The sequence below is a fragment of the Thamnophis sirtalis genome, unplaced genomic scaffold, assembly GCF_051295495.1.
Source record: "Thamnophis sirtalis isolate CommonGarterSnake01/CBP01778 unplaced genomic scaffold, rThaSir2_p1.2 scaffold_4, whole genome shotgun sequence".
NCBI lineage: Eukaryota > Metazoa > Chordata > Lepidosauria > Squamata > Natricidae > Thamnophis > Thamnophis sirtalis.
This window is the reverse complement of record NW_028261384.1, coordinates 60400530-60424542: the sequence shown is the minus strand read 5'-3', so window position 1 is coordinate 60424542 and position 24013 is coordinate 60400530. Positions and strand designations below refer to the sequence as shown.

The 24013-nt window shown below is 41.4% G+C and overlaps 1 protein-coding gene across 2 annotated transcripts in view; it reads left to right on the top strand.

The window, feature by feature from the left end:
* Positions 1-24013, top strand: part of GLB1 (galactosidase beta 1) — a 224857-nt gene that overhangs the window by 183193 nt on the left and 17651 nt on the right. For both annotated transcript variants that reach the window (XM_087713003.1, XM_087713002.1), the window contains 2 exons: positions 9666-9797; positions 12434-12658. In XM_087713003.1, the coding sequence (XP_087569129.1) occupies positions 9666-9797; positions 12434-12658 (357 nt within the window). The remainder of the gene's footprint in view (positions 1-9665; positions 9798-12433; positions 12659-24013) is intronic.

Here is a 24013-nt window from a genome sequence, read left to right as displayed (position 1 = left end):
ATTTTCATGACCCTCTTTTTGATTTGTGCAGTGTACAGGTACTCAATGGAAGGCAAGTTTTTTTCTGCAGTTCTGATTTTTCTCTGAAGTCTGTGTCTCTCTTGTTGGGTTGCAGAACCAAACCAGATAGTTATATAGGTGCAGATGACAGATTCAGTAATTCCTCTGTAGAACTGTATCAGCAGCTCCTTGAGCAATTTGAGCTTCCTGAGTTGGCGCTGAAAGAACATTCTTTGCTGTGTTTTTTTTAATGACATTTTTGATGTTAGGTTTCCATTTTAGGTCTTGAGATATGATGGAACCTAGAAATTTGAAGTTCTGTTGATACTGTGTTGTCTAGTATTGTAAGAGGTGGTAGTATGGTAGGGTTTCTCCTAATGTCTACCACCATTTCTACGGTTTTGAGTGTGATCAGTTCCAGATTGTTCTGGTCGCACCACAAGGCTAGATGTTCAATCTCCCATCTGTATGCAGTTTCATTGTTGTCTCAAATGAGACTAATCACTGTTGTATCACTGCAAACTTCAGTAGTTTAACAGATGGATCATTTGAGATGCATTCATTGGTATATAGAGAGAAGAGAAGTGGAGAGAGCATACAGCTCTGGGGACTCCTGTGCTAATTGTACAGGTATTTGATGTGGTTTTGCCTAGCTTCACCTGCTGTTTCATGTCTGTTAGGAAACTTGTGATCCACTCACAAGTGTGTTCAGGTACCACTAGCTGATTTAGTTTAGTTAGAAGAATGTCCGGTATGATGGTATTGAATGCTGAGCTAAAGTCTACAAAGAGGACATCTGTCTGTCTGTCTGTGTGTCTGTCTGTCTGTCTTCTATCTATTTATTATTCTCTGAGGGATTATCCTGTCTCTTGTATGTAATGTAATAATAATAATATTTAAAAATGCCAAATAAGTACTATCTTCTAAGTAAGATCAGTTCTGTGATGCTTGGTGAAGACTGTTTATTGCTTTATATGGTCACTGATGGATAAATTTGCTTATATTGTTATTCATACATATGGCTTGCTAACAATGTTAACACTGTTCTTAACTTCATTTTGCTGTATTACGCAAAGTCCAGGTTTCAGAGGCTGCTTCTTCATTTTATCTAGTGCAGTCTCCTTGCAGAAATGTATTAAAATAGTTTCTTAGAAATATGCCAATACTGTGGATTAGTATAAATTCAGATGGATGGGCCTTAAGAGTCTATTGTCACAATAATTTGTTTACTTTTCATTGCTATGGATCCTAGATTTATAACTACAAAATGCTAATGTTAGGATATTAAGGTATTCCTTCTCTGCAGATTTAGGGCACCTATAGAAAATAACGTCTGAGGTCCAGAGGTGGGTTGCTACTGGTCGTACTGGTTCGGGTAATGGAAATTGTGACTGGGTCACTAAACCAGTAGGGATGGCAAGCTCACCACACCCCCGAACCGGTTTCCCGGTTGCCACGGCATGTTTTTTGACATTTTTAATGTTCTGCGCATGTGCAGATCTATTTACAGGCAACTGCGCACACACACAGAGTGAACGGGTAGTAATGCCAGCAGAAACACACCCCTGCTGAGGTTACATAGCCATGACAATATACTGTACTTATAAAATAAATGGCAGTAAACTTAAGTTGTTTAGTTGTCAATATTATACGCCAGTGATGGCGAACCTTTTTGAGACCGAGTGCCCAAATCGCAACCACAAACCCACGTAATGGCAATTTAACCTGATTAATGAGATTTTAGTTTAGAAAAAACAACTCATACGTGATTAACATCTTTTCTCTGAAAAAAAACCCCACAATAACATGCTTATAGAGTATAAGACGCACCTTTCCCCCCCTAAAAGAGTGTGGAAATGTTGGTGCATGCACTGAATTCAGCCATTTTTGCCTTCTGAAACCCTGCCCCCACATTCCATTTTTGTGAAAAATGGGTGAAAAACATGCAATTTTTCTCCAAAACGGGGGTGTTTTTGCCTTCCCCCACCCCATAGAAGCACTCTGCAGGCTTAAGCAGGGCTGGGGGAAGGAAAAAATGCCCCTGTTTTGCTGAAAACTTGTGGAAAATGGGCCATTTTTCATCCAAACAGGAGTGTTTTTGCCTTCCCCCCACTCCCGAGAAGCATTATGCAGGCTTCAGCGGGGCTGGCGGAAGGGAAAATGCCACCATTTTGGTAAAAAATGGGTCATTTTCCATCAAAACAGGGGTGTTTTTGCCTTCCCCCACCCTCCAGAAGCACTCTGAAGGCTGCAGCAGGGCTGGGGGAAAGGAAAAATGCCCCTGTTTTGGTGAAAAATGGGGGCATTTTTGCCTTACCCCAGCCCTGCTGAAGCCTGCAGAGTGCTCCTGGGGTCTGGGGAAGACAAAAACTTTTTTTCTTACTTACCTCTTCGAAATCTTGATGCGTCTTATACACCGGTGTGTCTTATACTCTGAAAAATATGGTAGCTAACGCTCTTAGTTAACACTAAAGAAATTCCCTGAATCAACCAATCTACAGCAGTAATTCTCAGTTGGGGATTCTTTTGAACTTGCTGACCACCTGTCAGATCCCTAAAAGTGATACTGCCAAACAATTGGGAGGCGGGGGGCCTTGGAGTCAATTTATTGGCAGTGCCTGTGACAACCGATATTTTACAACTGGTTTCCTGGCGCCAAAATACCTGAGATCCCATCACCTTTTGGGGGAACGTTTATGATGGCCATCTGGACATTGCACTTTACTGTGTAATGGAAGATAGCCATGGGAATGTATGTTTATTCAGTTCTCAGGGGAGTTGATAAAGGAAACATCTTCACACCTGTGTTTTGGCTAGAATCTGTATTCTAACAAATGGGAGAGGTCTCTACTGCTTTAATTCTACTTGCATTGCCTAAGGATTCAGATGTTGCTTTGACTTTAATGGCTTCCATTCTTCTTAATAAAAGGTTCCTTTTGAAATACTCCATTTCAAGAGTCTTCAGTTTTTTTAAGTTAGGAGAGGAGCCCTTACATAAAGCAACATCTCTGCAAAATGGTCAACCCGGAGAAGCAACACTTGCTCTACCGAGGGGACACTGCAAACCATGTTCAAGCACAACAGCGAACAAGGGGAAGCTGAATGCTGGAGGGAGACATCAAGCCCCCCCCCCCCAAACCGGAGGCCTGCTCCATGTATCCTGTTGGACAGGATGAAGTGAACCTGGAGGACCCCAAAAAGCCCCACTGGTCAATCGGTATCAGCACGAAAGATGGCTGGAATGGGAGGACCAGAGGAGTCACTTTTACCCGTGGTAACCGAAAACCAGGATGGAAATTGGAGCTAGAAGCCCCCTCTGACTAGGAGGAGCTAAATGAAGCCTTACTGAGAGAGGATCATCTGAACAGACATGTAACCCAGTTGGTGATGGAGATTTTGGAAACTCTCAACATCCGGGGGGAGCCAGAACAGCAACCAAGAGGTGTTGGAAGGGCAGCAGCTGCAGATGATGCCAGGAGAACTAACCCCCTTCTAGGCCCTGCTGTTTAAGCAGATGGCACAGCAAACCCTCCCCACCAGTTGGCACATGGATTGGGGGCTGCTCCCAACCAACCTCGAAACCTGCAATTATAAAGAAAAACTGGGGGTGAAGTTTGATGGGAACCCGAAAAAATTGGGATACTTTGTGCCACACCTGCTCACCTAAATGCAAAAATATGGGTTTGATTTTTAAACCCAAGGATCCCGAGTGCGAATAGTTACTCTAGCCCTGGAAGTAGCCGCCGCCAGATGGATGGTGACCCTACATGATGCTGATGCACCAGAACTGCAGGATCTCAACCATTTCATTATGGCCCTGCGACCATGTTTCGAGGACCCCATCACAGATGGCAAAGCATGCAACTGCATTAAAGTTGTGAAGCAGGGACGCCAGCCAGTGGCAGAGTATACCGAGGAATTCTGAGACTTGGCGTGTCGTGTTAACTGGCCAGAAGATATCCTAGCAAGCTGGTTCAAGGATGGGCTGAGTGATGACCTCTACAATGCCTGCATGGCTCGAGGTGCACCAAACCACCTACATGAGTGGTATCTCACTGCGGAAGAAGCAGAGATTGACAGGGCCAGGAACTAGTACTGAGTGGGGCAAATGTGGAAGAAATCCCCACCCCAATGCTAGCAAGAGTCTTTCAGTCTGCAAATGGCATCTTCTCCTAAACCCTCAGCCTGTTTCAAGTGTGGAAAGGAGGGACATCGAGCTGCATAATGCTATTCTCAAGCACTGGCTAGGAAACGAGAATGCCCGGGGGGGGGGGGGGAACCTACGCAACCTGGCCCGCGCGGGAAGGAGACGGCTCTGAGAAGCAGAATTGTAGAATCTCCACCCCTCCCCTCTTTGAGGATGAAACCCCAGCTTCTCAGCAGGAGGAACCACACTCATCCGGAAGCGATCCAGAGGATGAACCACTAGTAAGCAAACCAATTAAACTGCTTACCCACCCCCTAAGACTGTTTATCCCCAACTGGGAGAGGGGGATAAAAATCTCTGCTTTAGTGGACTCTGGGTGCACTGGCTGTTTGATCAGCCCAACTCTGGTAAGAAAGTTGAGGATTAATGTAAAGAAGCTGAAAAGTCCTATAGCTTTTTGCCAACTTGGTGGGTCAATAGCAGAGGGGGAGCCAGTTTCACTTGCCACTGAGCCTCTACAGATAGGCATCGGAAACCACGAGGAAATGCTTACATTTATAGTGGCGCCTGGCATGGAATGGTCACTAGTTTTGGGTCTTGCATGGTTGACAAAATGGAACCCCAAAATTAATTAGAAGCAAGGCACCATAAGAGTTCAGATGCACGTGACTTTTGCTGAGAATCCACACAAAGAAACTGAGGGGGTAGAGCAGCAAGAAACAGCAATGCCCACTTACACTATGCCAACCTAGGGCATACCCAAAGAATACGACTTGGTTGAGGTTTTTAGCGAAAAAGCCTCTGATGACCTCCCCTCCCCCGCACCGCTCCACTGACGGTGCGATAGAAATCCTACCCGGGGCCAAACTCCCTAAACCCAAGATGTATAGCATGTGTCTGAGGGAGCTGGAAGAACTGAGGACATTCATTGAGAAAAACCTAGCAAGGGGTTTCATTGAGCTAGCTAGTCTCTGTGTCGATTTTAGGAACCTGAATATGATCAGTGCGGAGAACATGTATCTTGTCCCCCTCATGAAAGACACGTTAGCACACCTCACTAAATGGAAATTTTTTTCAAGTTGGATATAAGGGAGGCTTACTACCATATCAGAATTAAAGAGGGAGATGAATGGAAAATGGCATTTAACACCTCGTTTGGATGCTACCAATTCAAAGTGCTCCCATTTGGGTTACAAGGGTCCCCTGCAATATTTATGTAATTAATAAACAAAGTGCTACAGGAGCATTTATATAAGTGCTGTTTGGTATACTTATGTGACATTTTGCTATATTCTGAGACCAAAGCAGAACATGTAAAACTAGTCGGGACGGTTCTGAACAAACTCTGCTCTGCCAAACATTATGCTAAACTCTCTAAAGTATGTGAATTCCACCAAGAAAAATTGATTACTTAGAATACCGCATTTCACACCAGGGCATAGAAATGGATCCTTTAAAAGTGCAGGCAGTACTTGACTGGGAACCACCCAGAACACATAAACAGTTACAAAGCTTCCTGGGATTTGCCAACTTTTACAGCCAGTTTATCCCCGCTTTCGCCCAGATTGCTCTCCCCATCACCATGCTTTTAAAAATGAAGGGGGAGGGTAACCTGAAACCGAAATAGTCTTTGAATTGGACAATGGAATTTCATTTCATTTCATTTTATTATATTTATATATGCCGCCCTTTCCCCCCGAAGGGGACTCAGGGCGGCTAACAAATCAAATCAGGGAAGGGGGGGTACAGACAAAAAATAAAAAAACGAAACATAACAATATATAATTTAAAAACACACAACAGTCATACCATTCGAGACGGGGGCAACAGCTCTTTAGCCCCAGGCCTGTTGGAACAGCCAGGTTTTAACGGCTTTGCGGAAGGCCTGGAGGGTGGTGAGGGTTCGAATCTCCACGGGGAGTTCGTTCCAAAGGGTCGGAGCAGCCACAGAGAAGGCTCTCCTCCGGGTAGTCGCCAGTCGACACTGGCCGGCGGATGGAATTCGGAGGAGGCCTAATCTGTGGGATCTAATCGGTCTAGTGGAGGTGATTGGCAGCAGGCGGTCTCTCAAGTACCCAGGTCCAATACCATGAAGGGCTTTATAAGTGACGACTAGTGCCTTGAAGCGTCTATAACTGACGACTAGCGCCTTGAAGCGAGACCAATAGGCAGCCAGTGCAGCTCGTGGAGGATAGGTGTTACATGGGTGAACCGAGGTGCACCCACGATCGCTCGCGCGGCTGCATTCTGGACAAGCTGAAGTCTCCGAATGCTCTTCAAGGGCTGCCCCATGTAGAGCATGTTGCAGTAGTCCAGTCTAGAGGTCACAAGGGCACGAGTGACTGTTGTGAGGGCCTCCCAGTTCAGGTAGGGACGCAACTGGTGCACCAGGCAAACCTGGGCAAATGCCCCCCTGGTCACAGCCGACAAGTGGTGTTCAAAAGTCAGCTGTGGGTCCAGGAGGACTCCCAAATTGCGTACCCTGTCTGAGGGGCGTACTGTTTGACCCCCCAGCCTGAGAGATGGAAAACTTGGCCAATTAGTAGGAGGGAAACACACCAGCCACTCGGTCTTATCTGGATTGAGAACAAGCTTGTTAACCCCCATCCAGTCCCTAACAGCCTCAAGGCACTGGCACATCACGTCAACCGCTTCATTGAGTTGGCACGGGGCGGACAGATACAGCTGCGTATCGTCCGCATACTGATGGTATTTTATCCCGTGCCGTCGAATGATCTCACCCAGCGGCTTCATGTAGATATTAAACAGGAGGGGGGACAGGACCGAACCCTGCAGCACCCCATAATTCAGGGGCCTAGGGGTCGATCTCTGCCCTCCAACCAACACCGACTGTGACCTGTCCGAGAGGTAAGAGGAGAACCACCGTAGGACAGTGCCTCCCACCCCCACCTTCCGCAGTCGTCGCAGAAGGATACCGTGGTCGATGGTAATGAAGGCCGCTGAGAGGTCAAGGAGCACTAGGACGGAGGCATAACCTCCATCCCTGGCTCTCCAGAGATCATCGATCAATGCGACCAAAGCGGTTTCCATGCTGTAGCCAGGCCTAAATCCCGACTGGAAGGGATCTAGATAATCGGTTTCCTCCAAGGGCCGCCGGAGCTGAAAGGCCACCACTTTCTCAACAACCTTCCCCACAAAGGGGAGGTTGGAGACTGGATGAAAGTTGTTTAACACGGCTGGATCCAAAGATAGCTTCTTCAGAAGGGGTCTCACCACCGCCGCCTTTAGAGTGGGGGGAAAGAACCCCTCCCGAAGGGAGGCGGTAATAACCGCCTGGATCCAGCCCCGTGTCACCTCCCTGCTGTTAGCGACCAGCCAGGAGGGGCACGGGTCCAGTACACATGTGGAGGCACTTACAGCCCCCATGGCCTTGTCCACGTCCTCAGGCGTAACAGCTTGAAAATCAATCCAGTGATGTCCTTCCAGATTCTCCCCTGGTACCTCGGCTGGCTCTGTGCAATTGGAGTCCAGGTCCATCCGAAGCCGAGCAACTTTATCCGCGAGGAATTGGACGTAATCCTCAGCTCTGCCTTGCAAATGATCGCTCGTATCCCTCCTGTTTAGGAGGGAACGGGTTATCCTGAACAAGGCGGCTGGGCGCGACTCAGTGGAAGCAATCAGAGAGGCAATGTGTGTCCTTTTTGTCGTCCTAATTGCCCGAAGGTAAGCTCTGATGCTAGATGTTAAAAGCGCTCGGTCTGACTCAGACTTACTGGATCTCCATCGTTGCTCTAGGCGTCTCTTTCGGCGCTTCATCTCCCGGAGTTCCTCGGTAAACCAAGGGGCCCTCCTGGATCCACTGCCTCGGATCGGCCGTAAAGGCGCAATCCGGTTAAGAGCCTCTGTCGCTGCTGAATTCCAGGCAACAACCAGAGTCTCCGCCGGACTGCGGATGAGGGTATCAGGAATAACTCCAAGCTCCGTCTGAAAGCCCAAAGGGTCCATAAGGCGCCTGGGGTGGAACCACTTAATCGGTTCCTCCTCCCTACAGTGGGGGTTTTGTCTCCGAAAGTCAAGCCTCAGTAGGTAGTGGTCCGACCATGACAGGGGCAAGATCTCATTACCCCTCAAACCAAGATCACAACTCCACAGCTCCGAGAGGAATACGAGGTCGAGCATGTGACCCACCGAGTGAGTCGGGCCCCGAATGCCAAGAGAGCAGCCAAAAGTTCATTTTCTCACACAAGGTAAGAGGAGCTGAATTAACTTTTGGTTTCTACACTCATGCACAGATGCCAATCAGCCTCCTGATGGATGGCGTACCAGGCGACATGATTCCGCGTGCCAACTTTGTTAAGTGTGCCATAGGTTCGCCATCACGGCCATAGGAAATTTATTTCTGAATGATCTGTTCTGATTGTTTCCTAAAAATTAGAAGGAATGCATTGAAATGCATATTTTCTGAGATGATGCTGAGCCAAAGCCATGTGTGCTCTCACGTCAGGGTTTTAACTAAAGATACATGAAGAAGATTCTCTTTTGTCCTTTAGCATTGTGCTGGCAATGAGAGGAGCAAGGAAGTGGTGGATTGATTTAGACTGTATTGGATTTCAAATACTGTTATGTAACTTTGGGTGGCAATAGGTTTGAAATTGATTTGAACAGTGACTATAAGTATCATCAAAGCAGATTGTGATGCTACACTATGTTTTCTCTGAGGATTAAAAACAATCAATGGAAGGAGAAAAGAAAGAGGATGTGAACCTGGCAAGTGTACATTATCTTTTGATCTTAGTTGAGATTGTTATGTTTGAAATTCTTTTGCCACTCCACCCTCCAAATTTCTTCTTTTAGCCCCTGGCTCCTCTAACTATTGTTGTTGAAAATTGGTGGTACTGTTTCTTATCAATTTGAAACAGAAGCTAAAAGTGTAGTCAAATACTCAGTAGAGTTAATAGATTTTTTAAAAAGCTAAGAACCTCCTAAATCCTCTCTTCATGTATAGCGCCATGCATTTTGCATCACAGTTCCACCTTTTATTTCACAAAGATGTTAAATGGGAGCCCAACAACCTAAAGATTTCCATCCTTTTTTAAAAATTTGGTTGAATGTACTGAATCCAATAAAGATGTCTTGATATATCCAAGAGTGGTTTATGACATCAATCAGAGAAACAAAGATGAATTTTTGACTTTAAAAAAGAATGAAACGCCAAGCAAATGGGGAATATTGTTTTAATATTTTTATATACCTACCATGCTTATTTGTTTTTTGTCAGTTATTTAAACTTTCTGACCGTAGAGGGTGGGGAAATTTGAATTCCTTCAGAAGTACTCATTTTATTTAAAGAAAACACCTGAAAAATTTTGAATTATATAAATGACTATGATAATTTTGATTCAAGTCATATTATGAATTAACACAGTTGGTGATAGGCATTTTCTAAAACCTCCCATCAAAATGCAGATACCTCTGAAAAAGACACTGGGGGATAATGATATAGCTTTTGTACTGTGTCTTGTTTTGGGTTTAACTTTAAAATATATTGTTCATTTAGATTCCACAGGGAATTCTTGAAAGAAGGAAATCCTTGAAATTGAACATAACTGGGAATGCAGGTGCCAATCTGGATCTGTTGATAGAAAATATGGGTCGAGTCAATTATGGACGATACAACAATGACTTCAAGGTATAGTTTCAATTGTCTTAAATATCCAGTCAAGTATAAATTTGCCTGGTTATTTGAACACAAAGCAACACTTCTAATACTATGGAGTGAATATTATAGAGGTATAGTATTTAGAGGAAGTAGTTTGAGTTTATAGTTTGAGAAGAAAAGAAAAAGTTTTGAAATACTATTGTATCTCTTTAATTAAGAAGAACACTATACTTGAATAGTAGTCCAAAATCACTGCTGTCTTTGGCGGCTATGTGAGGGTGATTAGAAATATGCATAATAAACAATCTGACCAAGCCTTGTATGCCATTGGCATTGATCTAATGCAGGCAAGATGCAATACAGTGTTTTATGAAGAGGTGTTATCTCAACAGGCACCCTCCTTTGGAAATGTGAACAGTTATTCAGATCATGTAGTTCTTACAGACTTGCTAGAGGAGTACAGCTCCTCCCTATCATCCTTTGTATTTACATTATCTAAAGTAAATTTGAAAGTATCAGTAGGTATGTTCTTTTTGTTCTAACTGTAATCTGAAGACCTGCGGTTTGTGCCAATCCAATTTTGATGCTGATTAGTTATGAAGTAATTTTCTCTTTCTAGTCCTTAGTGTCTTTCAACATCAGGGAACAATCTCCCAGAAGGTTTGGCATAAAAGTTTGAATATCATTTATTTTACAATCACAGAAGTTTATTTTCTCCATGTCAATCCTTTTATGGATTGCCTTGAATGGATTTATTTTTCAGAATGTAGTCTGCTGCCAACTCTGACTTTGATGGCAAGGATTTGTTATCAGAACTATATGACTTTTATCAGTTGAATTGTGTACGACTTGATATTTAGATGTTTTATATATGCACCAGTATTATTATTAAGGAAAATATAGAAATGTAAATTAGTATCTCTCTCTCTTGAAAACTCTTGCCAGTTTTGGAGGCAACCTTGGTATGTTACCACAAACTATAGTTTTAGTGAAAAATAGAAAAAGCAGAAAAAGATATCTTCATGGGTTAATTTAAGGAACATAGCTTTCATGTGTTCAACTGCTTCACTACAGGATGTGGAAACTTGCAAATTATATTGTACCGTGAAATTTAAAATATAAAGGTGAGATCAAAATTCTAGATTAAATTTATCTTACAAAGAATCTTTTAAAATGGAGCTTTAGAGGAGATGCTAATATATTGACAGCTTTTGCACTTGAGCTATTTCTGTTAATGTTATAAGCTACCTTCTAAAGTAACATCTTTGGCTATTTGGATAAATAATTTAGGTTATTGAGGTTTGGAGGGGTTCTTAGTATATGAAGTAGGATTTTCTCCAATGATTGTATCATTTGATCAAGCCTTAGAGATGAAGTCTTTCTTCAGATAATCCCTTTTCAAATTGTTTGCACTCTTATATGTCAAAAACATGCACCTTGAAGGGCCTCACTCAGCAATCCAAATATTGCATTTTGTACCAGTTAAGGGTTTGGACCAGACATTCACAGACCTTCACCTGTAGCAACTTCACAAAGAATGCATAGTAATTGTCCAATCACAGGGTTATCATTTTGCTAACCACTGTTGTTAGATTTGTCCAAGTCAGAATATAATTAGTAAACCAGTTGGAATTGATAGTACACCCTTCTATTATAAAGATTTGATAATATCTTTGACTCAAGTAATATATTCACATTACATTTCTGAGAGAGAATATGCCATTTCAGATCAAGCTATTCCTCAAATTCCCATTCCCTTGAATTCACTGACCTACAAAATCTCTACTTTATCATGATTCATTTTTTATTAAGTCACATCTATCCCATCATAGCACTGTTCTGACCATGCTCAGCTTTTTCTGGTGCAGATACAGTATTATGAAGTAGACCTGAGTGTTATTACTTCAACATGTTAATGACAAGTAGCTTCAAATTCCTAATGAACATCCCTTGCCAATGAAATAACATCAGAAAAAATATGCCTTGCAACAATCTAGCACAATATATTTCAGATGTCAGAAATATAATCACCCATTATTTTTTGTTAAAACAATTTCCATAAATAGAAATAGAAACCTTGTGCAACATCAACCACAATTGGGTCTCAGATTAAAAAAAGATCCAAATGATATGGGACCAAAATAATCACCTATAGACTTCCCATCCCAGTAGATTGTAAGGCTATGACTGTTCCCATCTTTTGTTAAAGAGAATTCTGTAAGAATTGTGTAATATAAAAAAGGGACACCTTAAATGAAAGTTGCTTAAAGTTATGCAACTTTGAATAGAAACCATATTGAACCATATTGAACACTGAGAGATGAAACAAGATCAATACAATACCACTCCCTCTATCACATATGCCATTTATCGAAGCAGAGCAGAAATCCATTTGAAAAATATCAATAGAATCTATGTTTCTCCAGAGCTCCCAAATATCTACTATTTTCATGGGATGACCTGCATTAAATTATCCGAGTCTATGTAGTCACTAGACTGAGGCCTTCCAATTAAAGCTGTAAGAGGGCAAAAAACCTAGGCAGAAGGAGAGAGAGAGACAGACAGACAGACAGACAGATAGACAGAGGAAGGAGGAAGGAGGGAGAGAGGGAATTGTAAAGCAGTCAAACTCTTCTTTGACAAATTTATAATACATTTATTTTCAGGGTCTGATTGTGAATTTAACTCTTGCTCAAGATATCCTCTTTGACTGGGAAATATATCCCCTGGACATTGACAGAGCAGTGCAAGGAGGCTTCAATCATATGATATCTGGAAAAAATGTATCAACATATGAAGGGCCGAGTGTTTATACTGGCAATTTTTCCATTCCTAGTGAAATTCCAGATTTGCCTCAAGACACCTATCTCAAATTTCCAGGTTGGACAAAGGTACAATTTCTTTATTCATAAAAAGTTCATGTACAACTTCAAAATTCATAACAAACTTAAAGTATTTCTCATCAATCTCATTTGTAGGTAAAGTGTAAAACATCTTAATTGGAGTATATTGACAGTATTTGGGATTGTTAATTTCCAGTGCTAGGATTGAACACCTTAAATGAAAATTGCTTAAAGTTATGCAACTTTGAATAGAAACCATATTGAACCATATTGAACACTGAGAGATGAAACAAGATCAATACAATACCACTCCCTCTATCACATATGCCATTTGTAGATAAAGTGTAAAGCAGCTTAATTGGAGTATATTGACAGTATTTTGGATTGTTAATTTCCAGTGCTAGGATTGAACAGCTGTTTAATAATAGAAATATTTAGTAAGTCAGCCACAAGGATTGATAAAATTGGATATATATAACAAAGCAATTATCTTCGGGCTATTATAATCATATAAAAGTAAAGTATTAGACATTACAATTATATGCTGTCCAATATCTATCTCTTGCAACTGATGGACTTGCAACAGTAGATGCCTACTGACTGAATTGTGTTAATGTCAGTTAATGGATTCATGGTATTTTTAGTACTTGCCTCATGTGCAGATTAATATTGAAATTCATAATCTGCTTTCCACACATATGTTCCAGTGCCCAAGACTCATGTGTCCATTTGATACATTAGTATTTAATAGCTCTCATAACATAATGGTTCTTATAAATTTTCACTTGAGAATATCAATGATTAGAATGCACATATGGTGAAAATTAAAAAAGTCATTTGGTCCATCATTTCTAATAATGGCTTTTCTAAGATTGATATTATCAGCATACTTTCTACCTTAACGTTTCAGACTTGTATTACATGGGCATCTTCCTTCAAACATCTTTCATTCAGATTTTGTCAATAACATAATTATGGCATTAAGCATTGTTAAGCAACATCCTTCTAGGCAATTAAGAATGTTAAACGATTCTGTGACATGAATATAGGCAGTGTTATTCTCAGGATGGTTTCTCAGGATTCCATTCTGGTACCAATTCTGATAAACTCGTATATGTCATTCGTGGTATCCTTGGGAAGCATTTCTTATGATATCTGAACTAATTTTCTGAATTATTTCAATCAACAGAAAACCTTTTACCCCAGCGGAAAAGTTAATTTCTTGAATCTATGCTGTTGTATCCTTGTTCTTCATGTATTCTAGTTTTAGCTCACTTGTGAGATGTTTAGTGTATAATAAAAAGTGGCTGCATAACGTAACATAACATAAGCCCTTTGTCAGATTATGTTTAGGCCATGTGAAATATTCATTCTCCAAAGTTGGTGGAGACAGCAGCCATGCATGGGTTAACTCTGTCAGTATCCAATAGGACTGAGACTACAAAGTAATATCATAGCACATGAAATGTCTCCTCCCGCTTTTTAGACTTAGTCGATCTTGGACTGGCTCTCTCACAACTTTTATCAAAATTCCTAAATTAAATTGCCTTTTTCTTCTAAAAAATTTTCCTACAAGTTTCCCTGTCCAGGTCGCACAATCAGCCTCTTCAGGATCTCCAGACCACCATACTGGTGCTCCAGACCACCATACTGGTGCTCCAGACCACCATACTGGTGCTCCAGACCACCATACTGGTGCTCCAGACCACCATACTGGTGACATTTAGTTCCCACCTTCTGGTTGGTGCACCTGGGAGCCCTGATAGATTCTGTTCAAGGGAAGGTCTTCCTGTCTCTAGAGCAACAGATCATTCTCCGGGAAGTGAGGAGCAAGCAACCGGTTCTGCTGATCCAACTGTCTCAGTTGCTAGGGAAGATGGTCTCATGCTTCTCCATCGTCCCGTGGACACAGCTTCACAGTTGCTGCCTCCAGTGGTTCCTGTAGCCGTTCCAGAAGAACAACAATAGCTGTTCTTTGGTGAAGGTCAGATTGACTCCTGAGGTGATCCAATCTCTAGAGTGGTGGGTCTCCCCGGCCATCTCCCAGGGGTCCCTCTTCATGGAGCCCCAGCGTCTTGTTGTCATGACAGATGCCAGTCTCACCGGGTGGGGCATTCACCTAGACTCTCAGGTGGCCCAAGGCCTGTGGTCCAGCTCTGACCTAGCCTACAGCATGAATTGGCTAGAGTTGAGGGCAATCCACCTGGCCCTCCTCCACTTTCGGTCATCAGTACGCAACTCCCACATGCTGATTCCCACAGACAACACGATGGCCAAGGTGCATGTCAACTGCCGGGGGGGGGGGGACGAGGGCCATCTCACTTATGGACTCAGCTTTTTGCCTAGGGATCTGGGTGGAAACCAACCTGCTATCTCTCTGCACGGAACATATCTCAGGCATCAACAAAACACAGGCGGACTGGTTAAGTCACACAATGATTGACATAGCGGAATGGAGCCTGAATCATCGCATCTTCAGACAGTTGACCAGGCGGTACGGGATTCCAGTTTTGGATCTCTTCGCAACATGATCAAACAAACAACTTCCCAGATACTTCGCTTGATACACGACCCCAGGAGTGGAAGGGACGGACGCTTTAAGGTGCAGATGGCCCTCCGGGCTTCTGTACACCTTCCCTCCCTTCCCCCTGATATAGAGAGAGATCACAAGATGCTAGAGGAGGAGGAGGAGCTCATCCTTATTGCTCCCATTGGCTGCGCCGCCCATGGTACGTGGACCTAGTCAATCTATTGGTGGGTCCATCATGGCAGCTCCCCATGCTTGAGTCTCTTCTTCAACAAGGGTCCATTCATCACCCCAACCTCCAATGGCTTCGTCTAACCGCCTGGAAGCTGAGCAGGTGGCCTTGATATCGGCTAATCTCTCTGATAAGGTAATCAGGACAATTCAGACGTCTACTAATAGAATTTATGAAGACTCTTGGCAAACATTTACTGCTGTCCTCGAGATATTATTTCTCTCAAAGCTTCAGTAGCTGTCGTCTTAGATTTTTTTCAACAAGGGCCTTGACAAAGGACTTTCTCCTGACACCCTAAGGCAGCAGGTTGTGGCCTTTAGTCCTCTCTCTGCATCATTCCGAACCATTCTCTTTGCACCCGCATGTCCGACGATTCCTTAGGGGTGCTTCCAACCTCAGCCCTCCGGTCACCCATAGATTCCCTATGTGAGACTTTGCCAAAGTCCTTGACTTCCTCACCGAACCACCATTTGAATCTTTGAGGTCTTCCTCATTACAACACCCCACGCTGAAGGCAGTCTTTCTAGTCGCCATCACATCGGCGAAGCAAGTCTTGGAATTGGCGGTGCTGTCCATCAGATCTGATCTGTGTGTGTTCCATCTGTACAGAGTCGTCCTTCGGCTCGACCCCACCTTCGTCCCTAAAGTTAATTCAGCCTTCCATAGATTTCAAGAATTAACTCTTCCTAACTTTTGTTCCAATCCCAATCCACACACAGGCTTGAACGAAAGTGGCACACGCTGGATGTGCGCCGTGCCCTCAAAGTCTACATCAGCAGAACGGTTGACTTCAAACGTACTGAGGCCATTTTCATCTCTTTTCACTCCAACAAGGGACTAAGGACCTCATCTTTGATTATAGGGTGCTGGATCAGGTCTTCCATCTTGAAAGCATATCAGGCTCATCACCTCACTCCAATATCTAACATCACAGTACATTCAACATGCAGCACAGCAACTTCAGCGGCGTGGACTATGCAAGTCTCGATAGAGGAAATTTGCAGGGCGGCCACATGGACTACGCCAACTCCGTTTATTCGCCACTAAAGGGTGGATAACTATGCATCGGCTGATGCGGCTTTCGAAAGGCGAGTTCTACAACAGGTGGTTCCCTCATCAGACATCTAGGCCACACACAATCCCACCCGTTGGCAGGCCAAGCTTTTGTATGTCCCATGCATGGCTGCTGTCTCCACCAACTTTGGAGAATGGGCGTTGGTTACTTACCTGATATGCCCTTTCTCTGAGCAGGTGGAGACAGCAGCCAGCCCCATCCTGGACTCTGTGTGTCGCAGAGGGACAGTAGAGAAGGACACTAGAGAGATGATTAGTGAAGAGCAATCTAATAGAGCACAGCAGTCTACTTATCAACTTCGTCAAAAGCGGGAGGAGACACCTCAGGTACTATGATGTCACTTTGTAGACTCAGTCCTATTGGATACTGACAGAGTTAACACATGCATGGCTGCTGTCTCCACCTATACATACATACATACATGCATGCATGCATACATACATACATACACACACACACACACACACACACACACACACAAAGTTTTTTTATTTTTTCATTTTCATAACATATAGCCACATGTATACTATTACATAACATATTATTAACTGTTTACATCAATTCATCTTACCATCAACTCCCAAAAACAATTATTGGCTCTTCTGCTCTTCATACACCATATTTGTACCTTATCCATGTGATGGATATTCATTCTGTAAATATCTATCTCTATCATCATAAGAGTTACAACTGATTTGATGACACCTTATATGCTATTAACTAATTGAAGAGGTTGTTATGCAACTCCATAGAATTATACAGAAGACACTGTTAAGCACTCTTTCCTGTATAGAAGTGAAAATTGTAAGATAAATATTAAAAACAGGGTTTCTAGAAAGAACTGACACTGGCTTATTTTGAATAGAAGAGAATATTTGTAGCTCATGGTTGAACTGTGGAGTCCTTGATGGTCTCTGTCCATGGCTATTTGCTTGCAGACCAGAGTAGACGTTATCTGACTAGATAAATCATCAATTGTAGTGAGTATAGAATTTGCTCCCCATTCGTATACAGTAGCTAGCCTTGTTGGTGGAAGTTTTCTGCTAAGTATTTCCTTGATTAGGCTTCTTTTTCTGCTTGATTATTTCAAATCAAATCAAACCTTTATTGTCAATGCACAACATGTGTACAGTGAAATTGAATGAGCCTCCCTTGGTGCCTTCCCTCCAAAAAGACAAAATACATCTCAATAAATCAATAGATAAAAGAAAGAAAAGAAATTCCTAGAACCAAATAAGTAATAATTAGCAAACATTCCCATATACATGTACGTATATAACATCATTACACTGGCATAAACATGTTGCACGTTGCACTGGCCCTGCAAGTCTATCATATTAAATTTGATGTTGGTGTTATGTTGCATTCAGAAATCTGATGGCCCAAGGATTAATGCTATTTTTCAGTCTATTCGTTTGGCTGGCTATGCTTCTATATCTCCTGCCCAATGGTAGGAGATAAAAAAGTGCTGACCAGGGTGAGAATCATCCCTGAAGCTTTCCTCACTCTGCTGAGGCAACAGGTTCTGGTGATATCATCCAGTGGGGTCAGGGGGAAGCCCATGATTTTTTGTGTTGTGCTTATCATGCTCTGTAATGCCTTTTTGTCTGCGGCTGTCAAGCCAGCATACATTATCATAACACAATATGTGGAGGTGCTTTCTATCATAATCTGGTAAAAAGAAGTCATCATGTTGTTCCACCTGATTTTTTAGGATCTTCCTTTACTCTCTCGTCCCCTTTGCTTGTACTTTCGGAACTTCTCTTTGTTGGGCAGGCAATTGGGGGTGGGGGACACACAACAACCTAAGGACCCCTCTCCAAAGCCAGGAAAAACATAGAGGAGGAAAAGTAGCAGATTGCCCAATGGAGAGCCATGCACTTTCCTGCCTTAACGCGCAAACACTGCGACCCACAGCTCTGCAGAGGAATGAAACGTTCTCTTGAAATCTGCTTCTCATTTTCTGCGGGAATAGATGTTCCAGTTCTTCATGCTGAGCCATGGGGGGGGGACACAGAGAGAGAGAGTGATGGATTGGTGGATTGGGGAACCTTGGCCAAGCGTGCCAGGGAGCAAAGAGACAGGGCATCCCGTTTCACAGCCATGGCAGCTGCAGATGTTTCGGCGTGTCTTTTTATTTGCTCACCCTTGGAGAGTTCCCTCCCTCTTTTCATCTCCTTTCCTGACTTTGCAGGCACCTGCAGCTCCGGGATGTGAAGAAGGAGCACTGGGCCCTGTATTGATGGGGGGAAAGGAAGTGGGGGGGAGTAAAGAGAGAGAGAGGGAGGAAGGCATTTTGGCAAAATCTTTTACGTCTTTCTCCTTTTATTGGATTTATATTAATTGTCCTTTCTCATTTCCTAAAAAATTCCTTCCTTCCACCCCCTCAGGAGAAACGCCTGTAGAGAAGCAGGAGTGGCCAAAAGTAGGAGACAAAAAGTCCTAGATCCCATCCTGAAGCCTCCAGAGGGAGAAAAATGACCCAATGTACAAACTGGAAGTCTGTTCCTGAACTTCCAGTTTGCACGTTGGGCTTTTTTTTTGCCCTCTGGAGGTTTCAGAGAAGCTTCCGGAGGGTGAAAAATAGCCAAAAATGAAGGTCAAAATCAGCATGTGCGCTGCAGCTGACAGGGCAACGCCTCATGTGCCTTAAGAAATGGCTCCATGTGCCACCTATGGACGCATGGCATAGGTTTGCCATCATGGTTATGGGTTATAAGATATCCAGGAAAAGAGAAAGAAAAACAAAGAAGGGTTATTCATCACTTCCACAGTTCTTCAGTTATGTCTTCTTTGCCCAGTAGATATCATCCTTGTTCCTTACTTTTCTTCTCATAATGATTTATATGTCAGTGCAAAAAAGGGAAAGTCATTTTATTTTCCCTATTTTAACCCACAGTCCAGGAAAGCTACTCAGATTATCTCTATCCAAAGTTAACTCTGTCCAAATCTTCTTTTGTAAACTGTAGTCCAGTTCAGTCTCTCCTGTTTTTTTTTAACCACAACTCCTCCCTTTACTCCTTCCTTATTCTTATGGATCTACTGCTGCATGTTTTGCCCCACCGCTTCCAATGTGGGGAGGAGGGAGAAGAAAATCCCCCCTCTCGTTTTCACTGGAGTCCCCCTTTTTTCTTAAATCAGCATAGGGAAATTTACTCACTTTAGTGGAAGTTGGTCCTATCCATTACTTTCTTCCACTTTCTCACTGCTTGCTCTGTCATTGCTTCGGTTTGGCCATTAATGGCGGTCTTCTTCTCCGCCTTTTTTCAAGAAGGATTACTCCTGACTAGCAAAATGGACTACTGCCCGTTTGCGATCAATGGAGAGCCCTTTCTCTCCCATCACCCCTAAAGGGCAACTTCAGTTCCAAGGAGTCCCTCAGACAGACAGAAACAGGCTGTGATTTGTGGAGAACCCACTCGCACACCTGTTCATGACGTCTCTCGATGGCTCCTCATAACACTATTAGACAAATAAAGCAGAATGCTAAAGATAAGCAGTGCTCCCTCTTGGATTACAAATTTCTTCTTCCTATCCTGGGACCATTTCTATTATTATTATTACCATTATTATTATTTTCTCTTCTAATTGCATATAAGACATTGTGGATTACAAAAAGAATGGTCTAAAGGGAGGACTGAAGTGAGATTTGATTTGAAAGACAAGTCTTTGTCTATATCTATAGCTCAAGGAAGATTGGGGTGCTGGAGGGTTATATACGTGTTAAAAGGTGGTGGAGATACTGAATACAAAAAAAATCTGAGGAAAAATTGTTGACCATGACAAGCACTACAAACCAAATAAAGATAGGTATAGCAAGGAAACCTGCCTCCACACCATCCTAGGCCACCTCAAGCCCATCCAATCAGAGGTCAATAGAAGATATGTTGTGAGGAGGCGAGGCTGACGTCATGAGGATACAACATGCAATCTTGGGGCTCCAAGATTGCTGTCGATATCTGCTGCTGGATGGTCCTTTTGGACCTAAACCTCCCGTAGAGATGGTGATAGAGAAGGGCACCTGCTGCTGATCTCAGGGACATCACAAAGTCCCTGATTGATCCAGGAGAAGCTCTTTTTTCCAGCAACAGAGAAGCAGCCATTAAGCTGCAGAAGGTTGAGACAGCCCCTGAACGGAAGAAAAGCAGGAGAGTGTGTCAAAATGATAAGATAAATTTTTACTATTAGAGAAGAGAACACCCCAAAAGACTTCAAGTAAAATTAAAATTGAGGACAGAAGAGAGTAAGCAGTGAATTAAACCTGAATTAAACTTAGTGTGTTATCCTTTTTTAATTTTGTTTTTTTTTAAATAATCTTTATTGGTTATACATTTTTTTAAGAATAAAACATAGAAATATAAATACAATTTTAAACATACAACCCCCCTCTACCCCCCCCCCGCGGTGACAGTCATACACAGTCCAAATTTTTTTCCTTCCTCATTGTTTAGTCTCTAAGCAGCATCTTCTCATTACAAAGTTCAAGGATCTATTACAATACCCATGTTCACTTTTAGTTCCTATTGTTAACAACCGCTATTTAACTTTCCCTGTTTTGTTTTTTTATGGATGGAATTTTTACAAATGCCTCTTACTTTTTAAATTGGACTGGTTTATTTTTTTCCTCCTTCTATTTTTCCTCTTTTTTCATATTGGTGGGTTATGAATTTCTTTCTTTTCTTTTTTCAACGTTCGGCTGGATTGTTTCTTTTTAAGAATTTTTTTTCTTAAGTTTGGAATTTAAAGAGAGGGGTAAAAGCAGAGGGAAAAGAAGTAACATTGCCACCTAGAGTCTGGAGGTTGGAAACATTGTTTTTCTTATTCCCTTTGAACATCTGACTTTTATACTTCAAGGTTCCTGATTTTGTTTATCGAAAGGTATAGTGGGAAGAGTATGGATTGTTTATGCAGGTGATCTTCTGGAGTACTATCAATAGCTGGACTGGAGTGAAGAGAAAGCCTTGACTTGAAAGATTATTGTGAACTTGTTTGAAACTTAACAAAAAAGCCTTGGATGTTTTAGTGGCAGTGTTTATAACTTGGAAGAATCGTGCAATATGAAGAAGAAAAAGAACTAACATTACAAATGATTATGCTAGAAATTCAAAATGTACAAATACGTACAGAAGACATTGAAAGAGAATGGAGAATAGAGAACAAAAAACAGAAAATATAGATGGAAGAGTTGAGAATATTTACAAAATGATGATGAAATTTGAGGATAGAGTTCAAAAAGTTGAAGAAAAATATGAACAAAGTGATAAGAAAATTGTTGATATTGACAGCAAATTGAGCGTGGTTGGAAATGACAGGAGTGGAATGTTGAAAGGAGAGATTAATGAACTGGAACTCCATCTCAAACCTCAAAACATAGAAGAAGAAAAGGGAGAAAATCTGGCAGAAACAATGAGAGAAATTCTGGCAGAAGCATCAGTGATAACTAAAGGCTAGCTTATGGAAGGAACAGATGGAGGGTTTCGAGTCTTTACAAGATATGCAATGAACAACAAGATGCCAAGAGAAGTTCAAATAAATTTTATCAAGAAAATTAGAATACAAATACTACAAATGGCAAGAGATACAGGATTGGACTACTACTGGAAGGACACGGAATGATTAAATGAAATATTATAATACAAATTAAGTTAAACGTAGTTAAATTTAGAGTATTATGTATAAAATAAAGTAATAGTTATAGTCAAATAAATGATTAATAATGATAATAATGCATACACACACACACACACACACACACGATTGATAATATGAAATTTTACACAAATTGTATGTGTGGACTATGGAAAGGCTGCTGAAAAGCTTTGTTATAAAAGATAAATAATTCTATATAGAATAGAATATAAAGATGTAATACTATTGGATGATTTCAGGATGATGTAATGAAATGCCATAATATAAATTTATTTTAAATTTAGAATACCTTACATAAAAATGATGCAATAATAGCTATAGTCAAATGAATGTTTAATAATCATAATAATTGTATACATATATATTTTATACATGTAAAAAAATAGAAGATATGTTGCAAAGGGAGAGATCAAATTATTTAACAAATTGCAGGCTATATTCCAATTGCTGCAGGATTCCATGACAAAACACCATAACGAAATGAAGAGAGAAATAGGAAAAGTGGGAAACGATATGGGAGAATTAAAAGAAAAGATACAAAAGATGGATGAAAATTTTGAAAACTTTCAGCAATTGATTACAAAAAACAAACAGAAAATTCAGGAAATAGAAGAGAGGATGGAAAAAAGAAGAAAGAAGAGTAGATGAAATAAACGATAGATTAACCCAGGCAAATAAAGATTTAGAAACAGTAATATTGCTAGAGACAGAAAAGGCAGCACATTATCAAGACCTACTGGATGGCAGAGTTACTAGCAAAGGCATTAGGGACAGAGAAAGAATAGATGCTGGTAGAAATTGATGAAACATACAGAATACATATGAACTATGCAAGGAGACACTATCTACCAAAGGAGGTGCACATAAGATTCATGAAGAAATCGATGAGGGACGAAGTGCTTAACAAGACGAGAGATGAGCCAATACAGTATAAAGGGAAACAATTGGTAATTCTAAAACAGATCCCAAGAAGAGTTAGAGAGTTGTGGAAGCCATACCAATTTTTAACTAGGTTGTTGATTAAGTATAATATTAATTTCAGATGGCTGACTTTGGAAGGAATAATGGTCACATGGCATGAAAAGAGACATAGAGTGAATTTACTGGAGAAAGCAATGGAGTTTTACAATCAGCATTTTGGTACCGAAGAGGAACTGGGAGAGAGGGAAGCAATAAAAGATAGAGATCAAGGGATGCTTGTTACAGAAGAAAAGTAATTGTAGCAAAAGGAAAGTGAAAAAGAGAAAAGGGACAGAACAGAGAGCAACAGAGTAAGACCCAAAGAACTGAGAGAAATAAGAACAACCAGTAGTATAAGACCCAAATATAGATAGAACAATGCAAGAAGATCTTTACTATCATTAAACATCAACGGATTGAACTCACCCATAAAAGGGGGGAAATCCTTCAATAAGTTATAAAGATTGAATCTAGACATAATATCACTACAAGAAATCAATATAAAAGAAAAACAAAAACAACTACTGGAGTATTCTAAATTGGGGAAATTTGTGTCATTATCACAAGAAAGGAAGAGAGGAGTGGTGTTATTTGTTAAAGAAACAATTCAAGCTAACTAAATATATAACGATGAAGAGGAAAGAATCCTGATTGTGGAAGTAACACTAAATCAAAAGAAGGTACTCCTAGTTGCAATCTATGCACCAAATAACAGACAATAACAATTTTATAAAAAACTACATAATACTATACATAATATGGAGTGCAATAATCTTTGTCTCCTAGGAGACTTCAATGTAGTAATAGACAAAAAATTGGACTATAAAAGTAATAGAACAAGGAAAGGAGTAAGAAGGACTCTACCTAGAATCTTATTTAAAATGGCAAAAGATTTAAACATACAAGATGTATGGAGAGAGAGGAACCAGGGGAATAACCAATACACATTTTATTCTAACA